At 45.4% G+C, this 24,957-nt stretch overlaps 1 protein-coding gene across 1 annotated transcript in view; it reads left to right on the top strand.

Annotated features, from left to right (window-relative positions):
- Nucleotides 1-24,957, top strand: part of LOC111968554 (ral GTPase-activating protein subunit alpha-1-like) — an 84,904-nt gene that overhangs the window by 43,536 nt on the left and 16,411 nt on the right. Inside the window, 17 exon segments of the mRNA XM_023994212.2 lie at nt 1,407-1,532; nt 2,246-2,304; nt 4,738-4,846; nt 6,705-6,815; nt 6,952-7,020; nt 7,227-7,361; nt 9,524-9,707; nt 11,085-11,861; nt 11,864-11,899; nt 11,902-11,935; nt 11,937-12,021; nt 12,023-12,081; nt 16,131-16,202; nt 16,328-16,451; nt 16,657-16,812; nt 23,154-23,312; nt 24,040-24,167. Of these exon segments, the coding sequence (XP_023849980.1) occupies nt 1,407-1,532; nt 2,246-2,304; nt 4,738-4,846; nt 6,705-6,815; nt 6,952-7,020; nt 7,227-7,361; nt 9,524-9,707; nt 11,085-11,861; nt 11,864-11,899; nt 11,902-11,935; nt 11,937-12,021; nt 12,023-12,081; nt 16,131-16,202; nt 16,328-16,451; nt 16,657-16,812; nt 23,154-23,312; nt 24,040-24,167 (2,423 nt within the window).

The raw sequence follows: 24,957 nt of genomic DNA, 5'->3' as shown, positions 1-24,957 counted from the left end.
CAATAGTAATAATAATATGCATATTGTACGAGCAAGAATTGAGTACGAGGCAGTTTAATTTGGGAACGATTTTTTACAAAGTGAAAACAGCGCCCCCCCCCTATTGAGAAAATTAAGTGGTAGCTTGGGTGCCAATAAAAAAAAAATGTTTAGGCTGTCACGTTAGTTTTTCGCTCACAATAAAAATACAAAAAAAGTATTATTATGACATTATTCTGACAGTAATGTGCAATTGACCAAAAATAAACCATATGAACGCATCTGCCTGTCCCTGTTTCGCTGTCGGCTGCTGTGTGAGCTAGCCACTCCCTCTTCCTACTGTGCACAACGACGTTCATTCTAATAATCACAACCATGTGACTGTTGTTCAAAATGCAATTGGATGAAAAATATACTATTCTATTTACAGAGAGGGGAGTTACAGTTGTGATAAATGATATTCACATACATCTCAATATTGAGTTAATGGCACCACTTTACAGCTAGAGTAGGCTATGTAGTACACTATATATACAAAAGTATGTGGACAGCCCTTCAAATGAGTGGATTCGGCTATTTCAGTCACACCTCTTGCTGACAGGTGTATAAAATCGAGCGCCCAGCCATGCAATCTCCGTAGACAAACATTGGCAGTAGAATGGCCTTACTGAAGAGCTCAGTGATTTTCAACGTGGCACTGTCATAGGATGCCACCTATCCAACAAGTCAGTCACATTTCTGCTCTGCAAGAGCTGTCCTGGTCAACTAAGTGCTGTTATTGTGAAGTGAAACCTAACGTACTTTTATAAGCCCAATCATTGCACAACAATTCGAAAAGGCAATCGCGTGTTAAAAACAGTTTTGATGGCCACAATTAAGTAGGGCAATTTTTGGTAATTGAAGCGCACTTCTCATTCAAGTGCATAGGCAACCGTAGGCAGGCTTCAGGCATAGTAGATTGACATAGGCCAGTGATGAGATCCAACGGGGAATAATTTTTTGTTATCAAAGCTCTAGTTTTGAAATATAATATGGGGCGAGAATAACAATATTGGCAGGCCAGACATATAGCCAATATGCTGTGATAATCTATTTGGCCTACTGCCCAAACCTCATTCCTACAGAACAGTTTTTATTAGGTTAATGTTACATTTCTTTTAAGTACATGTAAAAAAATATATAAATCTGAGTGTTAGATCTCGGCTTGCTTTTTGACTGCGAAAGTGATCTTGACTCAGAACATTTTGCTGACCACTGCTGTACACACTTCTGAATGCACCACACTCCACTGACGCCCAGTACAGTTCAATAGTCTGTTTCAACACCGTCGTCTTCTGTGTTTGCCCATGACTGGATTGCAAAGGATAGTGTTGTGATATGGATTTTAACTGTGGATGTGAGTTGACACCCGTCCGTCCGTCTGTCAGGCCCCGCGGGTGGAGGCTCAGATCCTTCTGGGTTCTCTGGTGTGTTTCCCTAACCTGTATGAGGAGCTGCCCGCCCTGCACCCCACCACCGCTGACGTGGTCATGACCAAGTTCAGAGACGTCAAGGTAACTGTCCTCATGTGGGGTGGTTGCTTAACTCTTGTCTTCAACCTGCTTTACTCTATAGCTTCAACCTGTAGGAACCGGTTCCAGAGAAGTGGTCATTTTGTACTATTTTACAAGATGGTCAGAGAGAGGGGTATATTGAAAAGATAGGAGGGGGACAGAGTTTGTCAAAGGGCAGTGGGCATTGAGTTGATTACCAATACTGACACGGGCATTAATGACCTGGAGGTGGCGTCATTAACCACTAGATCACTAGTAACCGTTAGACCACCTAACCGACATACTGTTTGATGTTGTATCAAACGCACATTAAACCTAATTACCTTTTTCTATTTCTATCCCTGTGGTACTGAGGGAGCATCAACGCCAGCCTAGCTAACTCTCTAATGGGTGATTAACTATGCCACAGGCGCCCATTCACAGGACCTTGTTGTTATTGGGTCGCTTTTGGTTGATTGCTGGTTAAATAGCTAATTCCATGCATGAGAGCGTTTCATATTTGGACAGAATTTCACACGATGGCATCTGATAGCCTGGGTCTGGCTATGAATGACAAAGCACTGGTTAATTCAGCCAATAGGGAGTCTGTTTTGTCTGTGTGTGCATCTGTGTTTTCAGCAGACCTACAGATTTTGCTGAAGCCCGAAGAATAAAACCGGCTGATTCGTACATTCATCTGTCGATTGATTGATTGACTCTGTTCTCTGTTTCAGGAACACATCATCAAACACATCCTGAGTTCAGCAAGAGATGAGCCTTCAGCCCCAGCCAGGTATTTTTCTCACGTCACGAGCTCTTGAATTAAACGACAATCAACACTTTACACTGACATAGATTATACGAAAAACATACATAGACATTTGTGAGGTAGATTACTAGCATATGACAGTAAGCAGTCTTTGTCTCTCTGACCTGAGGAAGACATCTGCCCAGCAGATTAATGTAATAATAATGGTGATAATGGTTGTGGCAGACAATAGGCCATGAGAGCTGGGGTTTTGGAGGGGGAAATAATCAATGCTGTCAGATTTGTCTGGTCATCCATACTGTAACCTAGCCAGACAGACAGATTAAGCCAAGTGTCATCTGAAGTAATCCACTGACTGTAGGCTTATGGGGGAGTGAGGAGTAGTGTACTCCCCCTGCCGTCTACTGTGTCCCAAATGGAATCCTATTCTCTATATAGTGCACTACTTTTTGAGCCCTATGGGCCCTGGTCAGAAATGTTACACTTTATATGGAATAGGGTTCTATTTGGTGGACAGTCTCTGTCTTCTGCAGGACCGGGCCCCCTCGGTGGAAGAGGTGCTAGTTTGGGTGTCCGTGCCACGGTGTTAGACAGCTAAATACTGAGAGACCTGGGGGGCTGGACGTGAGGGAATGGGGAGGACATTGGTGATATTTAGAACTGTCCTTGGTTATACTGTAGTCTACACAGCATATTGTCCCTGTTCGTCTCATACAAGGTCAGACTGACAATGACATTACCAGTTGATTAAGCGTTTACATTGCATTCGGAAAGTATTCAGACCCCTTCCCTTTTTCCACATTTTGTTACGTTACAGCCTTATTCTAAAATTGATGAAATTCATGTTTTTCCTCATCAATCTACACACAATACCCCTTAATGACAGTGAAAACAGGTTTTTAGAAATGTTTGCAAATGTATTAAAAATAAACGGGTACCATATTTACATAAGCATTCAGACCCTTTGCTATGCGACTCGAAATTGAGCTCAGGTGCATCCTGTTTCCATTGATCATCCTTGAAATGTTTCTACAACTTGATTGGAGTCCACCTGTGGTAAATTCAATTGGTTGGACATGATTTGGAAAGCCACACACCTGTCTATATAAGGTCCCACAGTTGACAGTGCATGTCAGAGCAAAAACCAATCCATGAGGTCCAAGGAATGGTCCGTAGAGCTTCGAGACAGGATTGTGTCGAGGCACAGTTCTGGGGAAGGGTACCACATTTCTTTTGCAGTATTGAAGGTCCCCAAGAACACAGTGGCATCCATCATTCATAAATGGAAGAAGTTTGGAACCACCAAGACAATTCCTGGAGCTGGCCGCACAGCCAAACTGAGAAATCAGGGGAGAAGGACCTTGGTCATGGAGGTGACCAAGAACCTGATGTTCACTTTGACAGAGCTCCAGAGTTCCTCTGGTGATGGAAGAACCTTCCAGGAGGACAACCATCTCCGCAGCACTCCACCAATCAGGCCTTCATGGTAGAGTGGCCAGATAAAAGCCACACCTCAGTAAAAGGCACGTGACGGCCCGCTTGGAGTTTGCCAAAAGGCACTAAAGGACTCTTAGACCATGAGAAACAAGATTCTTTGGTTTGATGAAACCAAGATTGAACTCTTTGGCCTGATTGCCAAGCGTCACATCTGGAAGAAACCTGGCACCATCCCTACTGTGAAGCATGGTGGTGGCAGCATCATGCTGTGGGGATGTTTTTCAGTGGCAGGGACTGCAAGACTAGTCAGGATCGAGGGAAAGATGAACAGAGGAAAAGTACAGAGATATCCTTGACGAAAACCTGCTCCAGAGCACTCAGGACCTCAGACTGGGGCGAGGTTCACCTTCCAACAGGACAACGACCCTAAACACAGCCAAGATAGCGCAGGAGTGGCTTCGCGACAAGTTTCTGAATGTCCTTGAGTGGCCCAACCAGAGCCCGGACTTGAACCCGATCTAACATCTCTGGAGAGACCTGAAAATAGCTGTGCAGTGAAGCTCCCCATCCAACCTGCCAGAGGTTGAGAGGATCTGCAGAGAAGAATGGGAGAAACTTCCCAAATACAGTTGTGCCAAGCTTGTAGCGTCATACCCAAGAAGACTCGAGGCTGTAATCGTTGAGGTGCTTCAACACAGTACTGAGTAAAGGGTCTGAATACTTATGTAAATGTGATATTTCAGTTTTTTTATACATTTTGCTAACATTTCAAAAAAATGTCATTGTGTAGATTGAGAGGAAAAAAACAATTTTAAGCAATTTTAGAATAAGGCTGTAACGTAACAAAATGTGGACAAAGTCAAGAGGTCTGAATACTTTCCAAATGCACTGTATGTATGTGTTAATGTGGGTTTATGGGTTACCAACTTTAACATGTGACATAAATTATAATGGGCTAAGATGTCTGTTAAAAAAACAGCCCAATAGAAAATGAATAGTAGTTGTGTTTGCCCCCGTCAGGTGTGTGGCCCTGTGCAGTCTGGGTATCTGGCTGTGTGAGGAGTTGGTCCACGGCACCCAACACACTCAGATCAAAGAAGCCCTCAACGTCATCTGTGTCACTCTGAAGGTAGCTATATATAATATGCCACTTTACTTAGCAGACGCTTTTGTCTAAAGTGACTAATAGTTCTGTGAGTGAGTGCGTACATTTCTAGTATGTGATCGCTGCAGGAATTGAACCCTTAACCTTGGTGCTTTTGGCGTCATCTGCCATGCACAGTGACTTGAATTTTGAAATGTGTTGCCTTGCCTTCATCCCTTGCCATGGGAAGTGTTCTGTTGCAGTCCCTGGTTAGAAGTAGCACAGCAGCAGCAGTCTCCCTGGGGGCTGCCCTGGTCTGTGTGGTGTTTACTGGCACACTTAGTTTTAGCCTGCCTGGAGAGAGCGATGGGCTGCACTGAGTAGCCAGAAGAAGCTTACTGACAGTACCGACTGGTCTGGTCTGTGCCCCCCCCCCCACCCCCCCACACACACACACACACACACCACCAAACTCTAACCCAGCTAAATCTGGCCCGACTGTCAACATGTTTGGCTTCTCCACTGCGCTCCACTCTCCTCAGACAGAAGGCTAATCCAGTGAAGAATGCATGCTCCACCGACCTCAAGGAATTATTATATTTCTATCATCTGAAATGAGGGCGCCTGCCCAACGGGCCCCCCTTCTCTCCCTCCTCCTGTCCATACTGTTATCCAATCAAATGGGATGGCTGGTGATCCGGCCCATTGTTTTGTGTGGGCATTGGCACTGCTGGTCTGGAGAAGCACTCTGCAGTCTTCCTGAGCCAGGGTCACAATGAGAAGGAGAGGAGGAGGGTTGTCTCCCTGAGCCCCTCACACACTCACAATGGCTCTTCCTCAATTGTCGAAAATGTCTGTCCTCTCTTCACCTCCTTTCCTTTATTGCACTGATCTGAAATAACTAACCAGGTAGTAGCCTGTCACCTGACCAGGTAGTAGCCTGTCACCTTTTCACCTGTCAAGTCTTTCCCAATTGGTGCAGATGAAGGGGAGGAGATTTTTAAGCAATTAAGATGGTGCCAGAAGGAGGAGCAGGGAATAGGAGGGTTGCCTCTCCCTGAGCCCCTTCAGCCTACACCTCTCACAGTGAGAGGAGGGTCGAGCCCCCCACCCTCCCTCTCAATGAGTGTTTGGGCCTCTTCCAGTCAGCAGAATTAGGCTCATCCACACCTTAATCCTGATCACAGATCAAGACAGTCTCTGACACAATGTGCTGTTTTTCTCCTGTCAGCTTGGCTCTACACCAGAGATGGGCAACTTTGATGGGGGGTGGGGGCCACAAAAAAATTGAACTCATCATGAGGGGCTGCAGTGGCTCATGGGTCTGCGTACCCACATTCATACCCACACATGCAGTCAGAGGCCCTAGTCTTTTGGGGGCCCTAAGTTAAGTTGTGTTGAGGGAGGCAGTTTTATAGCAAGTTTGCTGCAATTCTACCATTTTGCCATGGAGGGGAGAGAAGATTTAGCAATTTTTATAACTAATTTCATGCAGTTCTAGAAATTATGCCATAGGGTGGAGAGAAATGTTTGCAGTTTTTAATATGATATCTAAGTGAGTGACTAACAAAATCAATGGACGCCCCCGGTCGCTAATTCGACCATCTTCACTACAATCTACAAAATGTTAGCTGACAAGTGCTTATTAAGTGGCTGTCATTTACTGACAAAACAAGTGAAAAAATGCTGATGCAACCACATTTCAAAATGGCACATAGTGTATTCTACTATTCTAACTCTCAACAGTAAGTTGAGATGTTTTTTATGTGTTTTTGGCGGGGGGATTGATCTGCAGACCTACAAAAGGGGGGGGCCTGCGGGCCGCAAGTTGCCCATCCCTGCTCTACACTACTCTACATCTGCTGAGAGTAGTGAGTGTTTTTGTCTGTTTTTTGTTTTTCAGTTTCCAAATAAAACTGTCGCGCTGGTGGCCTCCGACATTCTGCACTTGCTCATAAACTATGTCGATGACCTTCAGAAATTCCCCCCAGACACTCCAAAGAAAATAGTTGAGGTAAATTTGCGTGTCCATTTTATTTATGCGTTAAGGTATGTAAATTATTCCTGGAACTTTTCAAGAGTATCCTTTTTAAATTACAAAACAATACAATATATTTTTGCTTTCAATTTTGTTTTGACTCTTGTTTCAGATCCTCATAGCGACCGTAACTCACCTGCTCCCCACTACAGAATCTTCCCCTCATGAACTGGACAAGAGGGTATGTCACCTCACCTCATACACAACTCTCCTAGTCAAATGGAGACCTATTAATAATACAATGTTACTGTTAGTTTTCTGTTTACAGTACTGGCCTGACATGTTTTTTTGCAGAAGCACAATTCATTTTCTGTCATGATCCAGTATTTTGTTCTCTGCTTTATTGATGTAATCAAACTGTATTTGTTGTGGTCTGTCTGTCCCTAGTTGGTGGTGTCTCTGCTGTTGTGCCTCCTGGACTGGGTGATGGCTCTGCCTCCTAAGACTCTGCTGCAGCCTGTCCAAACACTCAGCCCTGACAAGGACAAGCCAGACAAGTCTGTCATCAGCTGTATCTATAAGGTATGCCCAATCCAAAAATGGAACATTCTATATGAGCTTTCTGAAGTAGCATTGTGAATTGATTGACTTCAAGACAATATATACAGTTTGTCGGAAGTTTACATACACCTTAGCCAAATACATTTAAACTCAGTTTTTCACAATTCCTGACATTTAATCATCGTAAAAATTCCCTGTCTTAGGTCAGTTAGGATCACCACTTTATTTTAAGAATGTGAAATGTCAGAATAATAAAATAGAGAATGATTTATTTCAGCTTTTATTGCTTTTGTCACATTCCCAGTGGGTCAGAAGTGTACATACATTCAATTAGTATTTGGTAGCATTGCCTTTAAATTGTTTAACATGGGTCAAATGTTTCGGGTAGCCTTCCACAAGCTTCCCACAATAAGTTGGGTGAATTTTGGCCATTCCTCCTGACAGAGCTGGTGTAACTGAATCAGGTTTGTAGGCCTCCTTGCTCGCACACGCTTTTCCAGTTCTGCCCACACATTTTCTATAGAATTGAGGTCAGGGCTTTGTGATGGCCACTCCATTACCTTGACTTTTGTTGTCCTTAAGCCATTTTGCCACAACTTTGGAAGTATGCTTGGGGTCATTGTTCATTTGGAAGACCCATTTGCGACCAAGCTTCCTGACTGATGTCTTGAAATATTGCTTCAATATATCCACATCATTTTACTTTCTCATGATGCCATCTATTTTGTGAAGTGCGCCTGTCCCTCCTGCAGCAAAGCACCCCCACAACGTGATGGTGTTTTCCGGCTCACAAGCCTCCCCCTTTTTCCTCCAAACATAACGATGGTCATTATGGCAAACAGTTCTATTTTTGTTTCATCAGACCAGAGGACATTTCTCCAAAAAGTACAATCTTTGTCCCCATGTGCAGTTGCAAACCATTGTCTGGCTTTTTTATGGCGGTTTTGGAGCAGCGGCTTCTTCCTTGCTGAGCGGCCTTTCAGGTTACGTCGATATAGGACTCGTTTTACTGTGGATATAGATACTTTTGTACCTGTTTCCTCAGCATCTTCACAAGGTACTTTTCATACCAAAGTACGTTCATCTCTAGGAGACAGAAAGCGTCTCCTTCCTGAGCGGTATGACGGCTGCGTGGTCCCATGGTGTTTATACTTGCGTACTATTGTTTGTACAGATGAACGTGGTACCTTCAGGCATTTGGAAATTGCTCCCAAGGATGAACCAGACTTTTTATCTGAGGTCTTGGCTGATTTCTTTTGATGATTTTCCCATGATGTCAAGCAAAGAGGGACTGAGTTTGAAGGTAGGCCTGGAAATACATCCACAGGTACACCTCCAATTGACTCAAATGATGTCAATTAGCCTATCAGAAGCTTCTAAAGCCGTGACATCATTTTCTGTAATTTTCCAAGCTGTTTAAAGGCACAGTCAACTTAGTGTATGTAAACTTCTGACCCGCTGGAATTGTGATACAGTGAAATAATCTGTCTGAGAACAATTGTCATGCACAAAGTAGATGTCCTAACCGACTTGCCAAAACTATAGTTTGTTAACAAGAAATCTGTGGTGGTTGAAAAACAAGTTTTAATGACTCCAGCCTAAGTGTATGTAAACTTCTGACTTCAACTGTAATGCCGACGTATCCGATTTTACTTGTACATATGCTAGCAGAGATCTCTGCTTCACGTTGACCGCAGCATCTAGTGGGGGTGTCGAACACAAACCATGTAGTAATATTTCTTTGTGTTTAGTTTTTTTTTATTTAGTAATGGAGCTATTAGCAGAGGCTTTCTGTGGCAGGGAGTATGTCTATCTGTCTCTGGAGTCATTAATGGTGGAACAGTTCAGGACTGCTTCGTTACATCTTTAATACAGACTGGGGGGACTCCTTCCTAATGCATGCCACAGCTGGCACTCAGTGCACCCAGACTCACTCACTGCTCAGTAGTCAGTCCTCGGTAGTCAGCACTCAATCACAGCATTCTCTCTTCCCATTACCACCCTCTCTGTCTCCATGGAAACGCACAGTGACGGGATTGGCAGATAATTTAATTACTTTCTCTCTTTCTTTCTTTCTTTCTCTCTCTATAGAAAACTACAGTCATGTGAAATACGGTAGTGTTAATTGATTGATTTCTTGGGGCTTTCTCCGATCTCCCCTTTCTTCCCTTCTCTACTCACAGGTGCTGCATGGCTGTGTGTATGGGGCCCAGAACTTCAACAGCCCCAGGTATTTCCCCATGAACCTGTCAGACCTGACCAGTCCTGACTACGACCCCTTCCTGCTGCTGGAGAGTCTGAAGGAACCAGAGCCCCTCCACTCCCCTGACTCAGAACGCTCCTCTAAACTACAGCCGGTCACCGAGGGTAAGAACACTACCTGTTCTGTTGCTACTTCTCCTTTTCTCAGTCACATTGTCATCTCTACATATCCTACTCGTTCATGTTTTAGTCCATATAATCTCGTGGATATTCAAAAGCCCCTTTTTAGAAACATATTGGTTGCACTTTACACTACAGAGTAACTATAACCATGTTTTTACCGTTATTCCGATCCAGACATTTTTGTTGCCCCACTGAAATAATACCAACTATCTGATGAGGAGAGGGAACATGGATGAGCTGAGTCCAGTCAGTGTGGCTGCTCTGCCTTAGGTCTGGCCTAGCCCTGATATGTCTGTAGCCTTCTTCATCATGGTGTCTAATGGAGGGTACCACTATATCAGTGCTAGGTGTGGCCTGGCTTGTTAAAGGTAGCAGTGCTAAGGACTGAATGTGATGTGAATGCAGCTAGGTTCCTCTGTGTCCTGACTCCTGTGTTAGATTCAGAGCAGCAGGGAGCCTCTGTACCTGGGCACCTGCAGCTTTTTCCATCAGGAGAAAATGACTAATCATTGGAGCACTTTGTGAGGCATGCTGCTTTCCTTCCAAAGTTGTTAGCAACTAACTGTCTTTCTCTCCGGTGGGTCCTCTATCTATAATCCTCTATCTATCTATCCATTTATTTGTTTATTTCACTCCTTTTCTTTTGGTGTGGCAGAGGATGGCTGGATGGAGAGAGGGAAGGGAAGATGTTACCTTTTTATTTATACAGGTTTGCCTCATTGAGATCAAAAGTGCTTATGCAAGAGAGACCTGTACCTGAAAGGGCACCTTCGATTTTGTTGGAGAGAGAGGGAGAGAAACCTGTCATCATGTTCTGTCGATAGACACATTCTTTTTTCCCTGTAATGGCTTGCTCAGGGTTTGTGCAGCTCTGTGGGACTGTAATTATGCTTATTGCAAAGGGATGGCTGCTAGCACACGGAGTGTGATGGCATTGGCTTGTTCTCTGCATGGTGCCACACAGAAATGTAAAGAGATTCTCAGTTGGAGCAATTGAGGTATCTAGTGTTCTAACTGGAATCTAGCGCTCTACTACACAGACCTTGATTTCTTCATCATACCCTAAATGCGCTTTGATTGGCTAGATTCCACAGACAGAGTCCTCTCCCTCATCCCTCTACACTCTGTTGGAGATAAACTCTGACACTACAAATACCTGGTCCCACTGGGATGAGCTGATACCTACATGTTATTGACTGGCTGACTGACTGACTGGCTGACTTCTCTTTTTCTATTTCTTCTCTGTTTATTGACACTGGCCTTGAAATGTCAACATTAAACAGATTCCAATACATACCCCTGTTCTAATTGTAGAGCTCTTCCTCTCTTTATCTCCTTATTCTTCCTCTCTCCCTGTAGTACGGAGCCGTATCCAGCATGGTCTGATCTCCATCGCAGCCAGGACAGTCATCACCCACCTCGTCAACCACCTTGGCCACTACCCCATGTCTGGAGGCCCTGCTACCTTGACCAGCCATGTCTGTGAGAACATGGACAACCCCTACAGCGAGAGCCCTGACCTGGCCCCAGAGCTCTTCGACGGGCCCAACCTACAGTTCTTTGTCCTGAACGGTACCACCCTCCTGTCCTGTCTCCAGATCCGGGCTGAGGACGGTGTGCCCGGAGGTGGGATGTCTGCAGGCCTCACCACTACCAGCGCCTGTGTGAGGGTTATTGTTAGGGATATCTCCGGCAAACACTCGTGGGACTCGGCTGTACTCTACGGCCCGCCTCACTGTGGTGCTCCTAACCAGCCCCTGCACCTCTACAGTAAAAGACCTACAGAGAGAACGAATACAGATGGGGAGAAGAACCGAGCAGGGGAGCTTGGCGAGAGGGAGGACAGGGAAGAGGGGGCTGCACTGGAGGAGGAGGAAGAAGAAGAAGAGGTGGTTGTGGTGCTGGGAGAGGATGAGCTGGGAGAGGAGGAGCAGGGGGAGGCTGTGGAGGAGGAAGAAGAGGGGGAGGAGGAAAGTGCCATGGAGCTGATGGCCCCGCAGGCCAAGCGTGTGTGTCGGGAGGTGGTTCCGTCCTGGGACTCCCTACGAGAAGATGACGTTCTAGATGAGATGCTGCAGTACCTGGGTTACTCCAGCCCCGAGTGCCTTCAGCGTGCCGGAGGCCCCCCTCAACATCCCCGCCCGCCCCTGTCTGCGTCTCGGAGAAGCAGGAGAACGCGTGATCAATGCCATCCTGAAGCAGTGTGCTGAGAGAGGGACTTTGCGGTGCACAGGGGGAATGGCTGAGCATGAGGGCTGTGGAGCAGGGGGAGCCGGAGCCCCACAGGCCCCAGTCGAGCCTTTTACTACTGCAGGCTGCTACTCAACATCCTGGGCATGAACTCCTGGGAGAAGAGGTGAAAGAGAGACCAACCACACCACAAACTAGGGTCCTGTTCAGTGGGGCATGAAGCAGGAGAAAACTTTTTGAAACTGAGTGAAAGCGAGGTACTACCTTGTCCAAAATGAAAAGCCCAATTTCAGTTTCCATTTCAAACCGTTTAAAAAAGTTTTGCTACACTATGCCTACTGAACACAACCAAAATCATAGTTTACAGTTGATTAAGTTTTTATAATGAAATAGATGTATTCTGTTGGTATTAATTTAGAGAACTGGGACATTTGATGACAATGTTTTAGAGATCCAGTAGATTCAGGTAGAGGATGGGTATGTGATGATTTAACTGTAGCTTGTTGTCGGCTTTGGCTTGTTTCCCTAGCTTGTTCTAGGTACTGTGCTAAATTCAGATAGTGGGAAACTGCATTCTGTGTCACGCTACCGCAAGCCTTGTTTGTCTCTCAGCCCGTCAGATTTAGTATAATCAGCTTAGACTAGTCCAGCTCTCTCACTCTCTCTCTCGCACTCTCTCTCTTTGTCTTTCTGTTTATCTCCCTCTCTGTCTTTCGCTGTTCATCTCCCCCCCCCCCCTCTTTCTCTCTCCTCTCTCTCTCTCTCTTCTCTCTCTGTGTGTCCGTCTGTCTGTCTCTTTCTGTTTTCTCTCTCTATAATCTCATCCACCTCATTATCACCACACTTCACATATATTACTTTACATAGATCCATTTCCTTAAGCAGCTATTTCTGGTGGCTTTTTTCATTGATGTCTTTGAAGTATTATCTCATTGTATTACGAGAGATGGATGCTGGGTCTTTATTGATGAGAACTAATTGAGCTAAATGGAAACCGCGCATCACATCGAGCCCTAATGGCCGTGTTTATCAGTGAACACATGTTTTCTCCATCCATCTATCCAGGAGCAGTGCTCGACATAAAAATAGCCCCTTCCATTAATTTCTCCCCTTCATTACTCGTCCGAAAATATATCTTTAACAGGTTTATGTGTTTTGAATGGGGGGGGGGTTTATGAGTGTGATGGGGTTTATATGAAAGATCTCTTATCTTATGAGTGGAATGGAGGGTCAGGCACTAGAACATACATTTATTAGCCTACTCCCATCACAGAAAGGGAGAATAAAAGGACACAGACTTTTAAAAACCCTGCCTCTCTCTCCTTTAAAAAAAAACATTTTATTAAATCATGATTTTAAATGGGGGGAAAATGCATCACTTTCCTTCCCCTGGCATTCATACCACATTCAGTGTTTCCCCTTGGGTTGTTTTCAGCAGCTGTGGCAAAGTTGGGGCGGCAGGTAGCCTAGTTGTTAGAGCCTTGGACTAGTAACCGAAAGGTTGCAAGATCGAATCCTTGTACTGACAAGGTAAAAATCAGTCGTTCTGCCCCTGAACAATACAGTTAACCCACTGTTCCTAGGCCGTCATTGGAAAAAAAGAATTTGTTCTTAACTGACTTGCCTAGTTAAATAAAGGAAATTAAAAACTTTTTTTTTTAAGTTAGCGTAGTGGGCGTAGCCAATTGCGGGGTCTTAACTAAAGTTTTTAAAGGTCCTCTTGGCTGCAGATATTTTATTTGCTGTTTTAAAGCTAATTCCTCCAATTCTACACATTTTTTCCATGAGTGGCTCAAGCATTATTAAAAAATATATATGCATTTTTAACCCTTTTCAGACAGCCAGCAGAATATCACCTAGAGTACCCCGCGTAGTAAACGACTTGTCGCTCTCGTCAAAGCTGCTAGTGCCTTCACACACGAGGGCCACCGGTGACCATAGCAACAAAATAAACAAACATTATCAACGTGCGAATAAATAATCGGTATAAGACTATAAGCATGCATAAAAACGTATATACAGTATATCACAAAAGTGAGTACACCCCTCACATTTTTCTAAATATTTGAGTATATCTTTTCATGTGACACCACTGAAGAAATGACACTTTGCTACAATGTAAAGTAGTGAGTGTACAGCTTGTATAACAGTGTAAATTTGCTGTCCCCTCAAAATAACTCAACACACAGCCATTAATGTCTAAACCGCTGGCAACAAAAGTGAGTACACCCCTAAGTGAAAATGTCCAAATTGGGCCCAATTAGCCATTTTCCCTCCCCGGTGTCATGTGACTCGTTAGTGTTACAAYGTCTCAGGTGTGAATGGGGAGCAGGTGTGTTAAATTTGGTGTCATCGCTCTCACACTCCCTCATACTGACTGGTCACTGGAAGTTCAACATGGCACCTCATGGCAAAGAACTCTCTGAGGATCTGAAAAAAAGAATTGTTGCTCTACATAAAGATGGCCTGGGCTATAAGAAGATTGCCAAGACCCTGAAACTGAGCTGCAGCACGGTGGCCAAGACCATACAGCGGTTTAACTGGACAGGTTCCACTCAGAACAGGCCTCGCCATGGTCGACCAAAGAAGTTGAGTGCACGTGCTCAGCGTCATKTCCAGAGGTTGTCTTTGGGAAATAGARGTATGAGTGCTGCCAGCATTTCTGCAGAGGTTGAAGGGGTGGGGGGTCAGCCTGTCAGTGCTCAGACCATACGCCGTACACTGCATCAAATTGGTCTGCATGGCTGTCGTCCCAGAAGGAAGCCTCTTCTAAAGTTGATGCACAAGAAATCCCGCAAACAGTTTGCTGAAGACAAGCAGACTAAGGACATGGATTACTGGAATGACTCTGTAAACTGATAGTGTTAGCTAGCTAGAGTGGGCAAGTGAGCTGGTGCTGCTGTTGGACATGCGTGCAGACGTATCACCACGCAGGCAACGTTTTCTACTGTGATTGGTCAACAACGACAGCACAGCTTCAAAAATAGAGCAGAATCCTATTTTCTCCGCCTCGGCTGCTTTGCTTCCTCGGGCACGAGCACCACTGACCGCTCCGCCTGGATAGAATTTTGCCCCGGTCTAGGCTTCATTGAAAATGAATGGGCCAACCTTTCTAGTGCACGCTGTCTGTTAGCGACTTTAGACTGTCTATTTTTTATTGGTGATTGTTAGTTTTAAAAGATGATCTTATCAAAAATATATAGCTCCTTTTTATCTTTTCTACATACTTTATCTGGTTTTAGTAGTTTAAGTTTACACTGACAGCATTTTCCATCATGAAAATTATTTTGACTAGTGGAAACACTGCGGTTTATTCCTCGTTAGACTAATATATTGCAATTCACTCTCGGGGGTAGCGAGCTTGCAGGCACTGTGTAATAACGGCCTTTCATGCTGTTCCCGCTTGCCGCCTCTGAAATGGCTCACTTTCAATGGAGAAAATGAAGACCATTACGTTGTAACAAGCTAATAAAGAGGCCCATACTCAAATGGTGAAAGGGTGGGAGGAGGAGAAACACCACGAAACAAAGTCCTTTCATGAAAGTAGTTGTGGCTTTTACACCCCCCACTTGAGGACCTCTCGCCTACACTAAGCTGCTAATGTTCAAGCTCCAGATGGGAGAACATAATGCACAATTTTAAAAACTCCATATCTCATGTTGTGACGCTGGTAACTAAGATCTAAGCTTATTGATTTCTCAGGATCATCTGTGCAATACTTGCTATAAAGTAGCAGAGTAGTTGTGTTTTTGGCTAAAAATCTTGAGTGATTTTTTTTTGGGGGGGGGGGTCTCAGAGTTACTGCCACCACTGCATGCGTCTTGTTTGGCTGCGGTTTGACTCGATTGGTCTGATTTTCCAGGAAATACTGTGACTAAAACGAAGAGGTGGCCATTTAGTAGTGTGGGCCTGTTCATGGTGGAGAGAGAGTCTGGAGGGAGAGGTCTGGGGCTACTTAGTGAATGTATGTGGACTATAGCCCTAATCACCTGATCACTGTCTGCCTGTAGGGAGTGAGGATGCAGGGCCTTGTTGTTGTAGAATAGACTAGAATAGATACTTTGTCCATACTCCGTGTGTTGTTGCAGTCAAGCTTGATAATCTTTAGAATCTATACCAAGACCTCATGGTGTTGTAAATATAATCTGTAGGCTCTGTAGAATCTATGCCACAATTATTTATGCCAATGGCATATACACTTGTTTTCGGTCATAGGAGTAACTTCCATCTCCTGAAGAAGAACGAGAAACTGCTTAGAGAGCTGAAGAACCTCGACTCCAGGCAGTGGTAAGTTACTGTTTCTCTTTCAGACTGAAAAAGTGACTTTTACTTTTAGGGAACAACAAAAATATGTCCTTATCTTTCTCTTCTTGTTCATTGTCTTTTCTCCCAATGCCCCTCTTTTCCTCTAGTCGAGAGACTCACAAGATAGCCGTGTTTTACGTGGCGGAGGGGCAAGAGGACAAGCACTCTATCCTGTCTAACACCAGTGGTAGTCAGGCCTACGAGGACTTTGTCTCTGGGCTGGGCTGGGAGGTAAGACAGACCCCTACTCTCTGCACTACAACCTTTCAGCATCACTTTATATAAGCCTTATATGTATCATTAATAGTGAGTTATATTAATATTACATTGTATTGTTTTCTGCCTCTTGGAGGGACTTTGTGACGTGGGTGGTTGTTAGGGTTAATGTATGGTTGTGTCCAGTGATGATGGTCCTTTGTGTGTGTGTGTGTAACAGGTGAATCTGACCAGTCACTGTGGCTTCATGGGAGGTCTTCAGAGGAACAAGAGCACGGGTCTGACCACGCCTTACTTCGCCACCTCTACCGTCGAGGTCATGTTCCACGTCTCCACACGCATGCCCCCCGACTCTGACGACTCACTCACCAAAAAGGTCTGTTATGATGTTCCAGGAAATGGTAGTTGACGTCTTTGTGGAAAAAAGTAATGTCCGACTGCAACCCTGTTATGCTCTCTCATTGAGATGCGCACAATCTGTCTGTACCGCTCACTCCCTTTTCACCCAGTCAGCAGGCTGTAGGTTATTTTGTGTTGCAACCTTAGATGACCACTGATCCCCTACAGAGAGAGATACCCAATGTCTGCTCTGTGTCTCTTACACAGACATCACTCTGTAGTGCTTGTCTGTACCACCCGACTCCTACAATGCGGAACAAAAAGACAGTCTCAGACGGCGCTGTTCGTAGTCCGCTACTAACCATTATATGACCAGCTCTCTCAGGTGGCTCACATTTCTACCTGCAGAGAGCTGTTTCTGTGTGAACTTGAGCCCCACAGAGAAACATGCCATGTTTTGCTACAGAAAAGTAGAGGAAATGAAATGTCCTTCCAGCAACAGGGGGAAAGGGGGAGAAACAATATTCTCACCTTAATCCCCCTCTCTCTTATGTCCTCATGAAGCCCTTTCTCCTTCCGTCTAGCCTCCTCTCCCTTTACCTCACTCACCTAATTATTTATCTTTTCTCCCCCCCGTTGGAACACGGCAGCGTTTCTCTCTCTTTCCCCCTCCGTCACTTTTACCTCAGACTTCACCTCTCTCTGTTGTTTTTGTCCTCTTCTACGAATGTCCATCTGCATTGGTATTATTTTTCAGCAGGCAGAAATGGAATAAGAGCGCAGAGGGCTTGGGCTGTAATGAGTTTGCCTGTGAGGCCGGCCCATGATACAGCCTGTAGCCATAGATGTCCGCGGCGATGAACAATGAAGTATCTTTAGAGCTGTCCCCTCACTTCCCCTAGCATCCGTCTTCAACAGTGGCATTACACACACAGCCCTGGCCAGACACTAAGGTGCTGCTTATACCAACAACAGACTCATTAATGAACGCAGACCGACAGGAGGGGAATATTGAAATGGGGTGTGTACAGTGAGGGATAAAACTATTTGATCCCCTGCTGATTTTGTACGTTTGCCCACTGACAAAGAAATGATCAGTCTATAATTTTAATGGTAGGTTTATTTGAACAGTGAGAGACAGAATAACAAAAAAATCCAGAAAAACGCATGTCAAAAATGTTATAAATTGATTTGCATTTTAATGAGGGAAATACGTGTTTGACCCCTCTGCAAAACATGACTTAGTACTTGGTGGCAAAACCCTTGTTGGCAATCACAGAGGTCAGACGTTTCTTGTAGTTGGCCACCAGGTTTGCACACATCTCAGGAGGGATTTTGTCCCACTCCTCTTTGCAGATCTTCTCCAAGTCATTAAGGTTTCCAGGCTGACGTTTGGCAACTCGAACCTTCAGCTCCCTCCACAGATTTTCTATGGGATTAAGGTCTGGAGACTGGCTAGGCCACTCCAGGACCTTAATGTGCTTCTTCTTGAGCCACTCCTTTGTTGCCTTGGCCGTGTGTTTTGGGTCATTGTCATGCTGGAATACCCATCCACGACCCATTTTCAATGCCCTGGCTGAGGGAAGGAGGTTCTCACCCAAGATTTGACGGTACATTGCCCCGTCCATTGTCCCTTTGATGCGGTGAAGTTGTCCTGTCCCCTTAGCAGAAAAACACCCCCAAAGCATAATGTTTCCCACTCCATGTTTGACGGTGGGGATGGTGTTCTTGGGGTCATAGCCAGCATTCCTCCTCCTTGAGTTGATGCCAAAGAGCTCCATTTTGGTCTCATCTGACCACAACACTTTCACCCAGTTGTCCTCTGAACCATTCAGATGTTCATTGGCAAACTTCAGATGGGCATGTATATGTGCTTTCTTGAGCAGGGGGACCTTGCGGGCACTGCAAGGTGTGTTACCAATTGTTTTCTTGGTGACTATGGTCCCAGCTGCCTTGAGATCATTGACAAGATCCTCCCGTGTAGTTCTGGGCTGATTCCTCACCGTTCTCATGATCATTGCAACTCCACGAGGTGAGATCTTGCATGGAGCCCCAGGCTGAGGGGGATTGACAGTTCTTTTGTGTTTCTTCCATTTGCGAATCATCGCACCAACTGTTGTCACCTTCTCACTAAGCTGCTTGGCGATGGTCTTGTTGCCCATTCCAGCCTCGTGTAGGTCTACAATCTTGTCCCTGACATCCTTGGAGAGCTCTTTGGTCTTGGCCATGGTGGAGAGTATGGAATCTGATTGATTGATTGCTTCTGTGGACAGGTGTCTTTTATACAGGTAACAAACTGAGATTAGGAGCACTGCCTTTAAGAGTGTGCTCCTAATCTCAGCTCGTTAACTGTATAAAAGACACCTGGGAGCCAGAAATCTTTCTGATTGAGAGGGGGTCAAATACTTATTTCCCTCATTAAAATGCAAATCAAGGGCCTCCCGGGTGGCGCAGTGGTCTAGGGCACTGCATCGCAGCGCTAGCTGCGCCACCAGAGACTCTGGGTTCGTGCCCAGGCTCTGTCGCAGCCGGCCGCGACCGGGAGGTCCGTGGGGCGACGCACAATTGACCTAGCGTCGTCCAGGTTAGGGGGGGTTTGGCCGGTAGGGATATCCTTGTCTCATCGCGGACCAGCGACTCCTGTGGCGTGCCGGGTGCAGTGCGCGCTCATCAAGGGAGCCAGGTGCACGGTGTTTCCTCCGACACATTGGTGCGGCTGGCTGGAGGCGCGCTGTGTTAAGAAGCAGTGCGGTTGGGTTGTGTTTCGGAGGGCGAATGGCTTTCGACCTTCGTCTCTCCCGAGCCCGTACGGGAGTTGTAGCGATGAGACAAGATAGTAACTACTAACAATTGGATACCACGAAATTGGGGAGAAAAGGGGGTAAAATTTTATATTTAAAAAGCAAATCAATTTATAACATTTTTGACCTGTGTTTTTCTGGATTTTTTTTTGTTATTCTGTCTCTCACTGTTCAAATAAACCTACCATTAAAATTATAGACTGATCATTTCTTTGTCAGTGGGCAAATGTACAAAATCAGCAGGGGATCAAATACTTTTTTCCCTCACTGTATGTTTTGGGAGGAACCTAATATGACCTGAGAAATACGTTCATGGGGTGACGTTCTAATTGGTTTATAGCGATGGCCAATAATACACACGCATAGATGCAGTGTTTTCATATTGAGTATAGTAGATGAGAGGATTGGGATTGTACCAGAGGAACATTGTGGTGTATAATGACCTGTAATAAGCAGATGGATCGTTAGCTGTGATGAGCGGTTTAGAGAGAGGAGGGGTGTCTTTTATCACAGTCTGATTTGAGGGGTTGAATAACGACCTGAAACACCACTGATTGCTTGCTTCCTGTGAGCACTGTCTGGTTCCTCACTCACACTGCTGATAATGTGAACTAACATGCATCCAGTCGGTCAGATGACCTCTAAGATATGACCCTAAAATGAAGGAAAATTCTAACCACCGTATCTCACATATGAGCCTCCCATTTCATTGCTCAAATCACTCATTCCATCCTCCAGCCCCCCAAAACGCCTGTCTGTCTTCATGTACTGCACCAGTCCTCACCGCGCTACTCATAATTAGTTGCTGCAATTTAGGTGGGTATGTATGGCAGCAAAGCAAGGTTTGTACACTACATTGCCAAAAGTATTTCAAATTAGTAGATTCGTCTATTTCAGACAAATTGAGCACGCAGCCATGCAATCTCCATTGACAAACATTGGCAGTAGAATGGCCTTACTGAAGAGCTCAGTGACTTTCAACGTGGTACCGTCATAGGATGCCACCTTTCCCACAAGTCAGTTCGTCAAATTACTTCTCTGCTAGAGCTGCCCTTTCAACTGTAAGAGCTGTTATTGTGAAGTGGAAACATCTAGGAGCCACAACGGCTCAGCCGTGAAGTGGTAGGCCACACAAGCTCACAGAATGTCACCGCCGAGTGCTGAAGCGTGTTGCACGTAAAAATCGTCTGTCCTCTGTTGCAACACTCACTACCAAGTTCCAAACTGCCTCTGGAAGCAACGTCAGCACAAGAACTGTTTGTCGGGAGCTTCATGAAATTGGCTTCCATGGCCAAGCAGCCACACACAAGCCTAAGATCACCATGCGCAATGCCAAGCATCGGCTGGAATGGTGTAAATCTCGCCGCCATTGGGCTCTGGAGCAGTGGAAAAACAATCTCTGAAGTGATGAATCACTCTTCATCTGGCAGTGCGATGAACGAATCTGGGTTATTGGGATGCCAGGAGTACGCTACCTACCCCAATGCATAGTGCCAACTGTAAAGTTTGATGGAAGAGGAATAATGGTTTGTGGTTGTTTTTAATGGTTCGGGCTAGGCCCCTTAGTTCAGGTGAAGGGACATTTTAACGCTACAGCATACAATGACATTCTAGACGATTCTGTGCTTCCAACTTTGTGGCAACAGTTTGGGGGAAAGCCCTTTCCTGTTTCAGCATGTCAATGCCCCAGTGCACAAAGCGAGGTCCATACAGAAATGGTTTGTCGAGATCGGTGTGGAAGAACTTGACTGGCTTGCACAGAGCCCTGACCTCAACCCCATCGAACACCTTTGGGATGAATTGGAACACCGACTGCGAGCCAGACCTAGTTGCCCAACATCAGTGCCTGACTTCACTAATGCTCTTGTGACTGAATGGAAGCAAATCCCCGCAGCAATGTTCCAACATCTAGTGGGAAGCCTTCCCAGAAGAGTGGAAGCTGTTATATCAGAAAAGGGGGGACCAACTCCCTATTAATGCCCATGATTTTGGAATGAGGTGTTCGATGAGCAGGTGTCCACATACTTTTGGTAATGTAGTGTATCTGTGGGTGGTGGGGGCCCCCCAAACCCCCTTGTTTGTCCCAAATTGCACCCCTTCTCCTATGTAGTGCACTACTTTCGACCAGAGCCCAGTAGTGCACTATATAGGGAATAGGGTGCCATTTTGGACCCATCACATGTCTGTCATAGTGAGGGGCCTGGAGCGTAGCTCTCGCTTCTGCTCCCCCTTCACCCGGCGGTCCGCGCTGCACATGGCCATAATGTAGCCAAATTAGATCTGGCCGTTGCTGTCCCCCTGGTTAAACTCATATCATGACTCCTCAGCAGCTGATTGGATTTGGAGAGGCTGGAGGAGACGCTATCCAACAGAGCGATCTGCAGATAGACACTAAACCATGTTAACCAGACACTAAAGCGTGTCAGCTCAGCCAGCGAGAGAGCGGCCAGCAGGCACACACACACACACACACACACACACACACACACACACACACACACACACACACACACAAACAGAGTCAGTCTCACACACATACACACTCCAGCCCCGCATATTTATTTGTTGTTTTGACTAGTACCGTTCCCCCATCTCCCCACAGACGGTGACAGGCGTATCGAAGGTTGAAGGCTGAGAATACATCCACACCCTCTGGGTCTTAAGATTTATGAATGAGGGCTGCTGATGTGATATGTGAAGAGGGAGATGTTTCATGCAGCAGCTAACAGCTATCTGCTCTGCAATGGATAAGGATTACATTTTGTGAATTGCTCGGAGGAAAAAATTAGTTTCCTATTTATTGAGAGCAGAGGATGAGAACAAGGTGCTATACAGGCCAGGGTCATGTTCATTAGGGCACACAACAAACATTTTATGAGCTTTTCTTATTAGATAAGTCCATGTACTCCCTCCTGTTTTCGTCAGTTTTTGTATCTAATGAACACACTGTGGCCCTCAGTGATTGAGTGAACGGTAAGATGGAGAAAGCTTTAGAAAGATGGAGTGAATGTGAGAAGATGGAGTGAGCTGTGGAAGACGGATGGGTACTGGGGTCTAAAGCAGCGTGTGGCGGGGCAGCTCCTGTCACTCTTCAAGGTTAATGATAGAGGAGTCTTAGGCATCCAGCGACCTCTCTGCCTGCCCCACACAGGACACAATGTGTTAGAAGATCCTGGATGAATGAAGGAGCCTTAGACACTTTATTCAGAGTTTCACAGTAGGAGTGCTGATATAGGAACAGTTTTGCTTTTTAGAACACAATGAAAAAGATTACATGAACAGGGGGCGGAAACTGATCCTAGATCAGCACTCCTACTCTGAGATGCTTTTTGAATAGGGGGCCCTGAGAGAATGAGTATCAGACAAAGACGGCCTTAGTTTTGACATTCATCGGGGATACCAAGCTCCAGGCTCTCACTTAAAGTGTGACTGTGTTCAATCGTCCTCTGCCATGTGAATGAATTACATGAACTTGAACACTATTTTTGAAAACGTCGACATTGACTAGACGGGGACACTCACCCTGTTGCTCTCTCTCTTATCTCTTCCCCTCTCCTCCTCTCACCTGTCCTCCTAGCTACGCCATCTTGGGAATGACGAGGTGCACATCGTGTGGTCGGAGCACTCCCGAGACTACAGGAGAGGCATCATCCCCACGGAGTTTGGAGACGTCCTCATCATCATCTACCCCATGAAGAACCACATGTACAGCATCCATATCCTCAAGAAGCCAGAGGTAGGTTCAGATCTGTCCCACATCCACCCGAATCTCCCATGTCTGTAGATGTTTTCTTCATCACATTAACATTAAGGTATCCTAGATTCCATTTCCTGTCATTGCCCTTGAGCAAGGCACTTAACTGCTAAACTGCTCCAGGAGCGCCGCATCTTGACTGACCCTGGCTTCCAACCCACTTTTTTTGTGTGTGTTTCTCATGGGGGGTTGGGTTAAAAGCAACAAACAAACAAAAATAATTGTTCTGAAAAATTACAATGGACAATAACAGCTATTCCTGCTGCAGTGTTCTATTTTATATATATTTATATAAACCAAATAAACATGTCTCGTGGCACTCCTGCTTCCTGCTCAGTTATGTCCGGACTAATCGGGTCAACAGGATTCTTAGAATTAAATTGTGGTATAGATATGGCTAGAAGATGGGTCTGTCCCTTCAGAGTCTGGGGAAATGTGGAAAGATGGCCAGATAAGGACAGAAAGGAGGTCTGGCTTTCATGAAAGTCAATTCTGGCACTGAAACGACATCAGCCATAAAGTGCTTTTATGTTATTTTATCAAATGAACATTGCATTCCCTGGGATCTGATAGACGAAGACCACTATTTACTGTTATTGGTTTATAAAGTTTCTTATATCGTTCTGGCTTTATCTAATCAATGGTAACTTCCTTAGTTGTTTTCTTTTTCTCACTATACCCCCCCCCCCCCCCCCCATCCCCCCTCTAGGTCCCATTTTTCGGGCCGCTGTTTGATGGAGCCATAGTGGATGAGAAGATCCTTCCCACCATGGTCCGGGCTACAGCCCTCAATGCCAGCAGGGCTCTAAAATCCCTCATCCCCCTCTACCAGAACTTGTATCCTTCCCCATCTCTCTACCCTGACTCTGCCTACCTCAGCTGTCCAGCACACTGCCTGTAGGGGGGAGATAAAACCACAATACACTGCGTGATCTGTTACGCCTATCCTCGCCTGTGGCTAGTGCTGTCACGTTAACGTGTTGTTTGTTGAGCTTGTTATTTTTCACTAGCAAGGGAGATCAGTAGTGTGTGTGTGTGTGTGTCTGTGTCAACTTGCTGTAGAGACGGGCAAAGGAAATAGGTTGACAGACAGACCAGTTCCTGACTGCACTGCAAGCTAAAGAGACGTAATGGTAGAACAGCGTCTCTCTCGCTCGATAATTATCGATGTCTCATCCCCTTCCGCACTGTATTTTTCAACATGTAGAGCTTCACATTCTGCTTGGTGCGAAGAGGTGACAGCATTTTTCTCCAATAAACCGCAGGAGCCTCTGATCATTGCCCATCGTCTCCTAACGATGATTCAGAGCAATTTGCTTTTGAAATGGTTTGGTAGTGATTTCTATTTTGCCTCCTCTACTTTGACTCACACCAGCGCCAATATCATGGCTACTCTTAAAAACATATATTTTACTTGATCCCTTTGAATGGCACATTTTTGGGGTGATTACGTAGCTTAATTTTTGCCAAATTGTTTCAATGTTGTCCAATAATGAAATGCTTCAGTAGCAGTTTCTTTCTCGTGGCCTCTCCTCTTTCTTCTCACTTTGACTCAGTCCATCACTAATAGCATGGCTTTTAAACTCAGTCCATCACTAATAGCATGGCTTTTAAACTCAGTCCATCA

The sequence above is a fragment of the Salvelinus sp. IW2-2015 genome, linkage group LG9, assembly GCF_002910315.2.
Source record: "Salvelinus sp. IW2-2015 linkage group LG9, ASM291031v2, whole genome shotgun sequence".
In the NCBI taxonomy this organism is placed as follows: Eukaryota; Metazoa; Chordata; class Actinopteri; order Salmoniformes; family Salmonidae; genus Salvelinus; species Salvelinus sp. IW2-2015.
The sequence above is the reverse complement of the archived record's forward strand: the minus strand, read 5'-3'. Positions and strand labels throughout refer to the sequence as shown.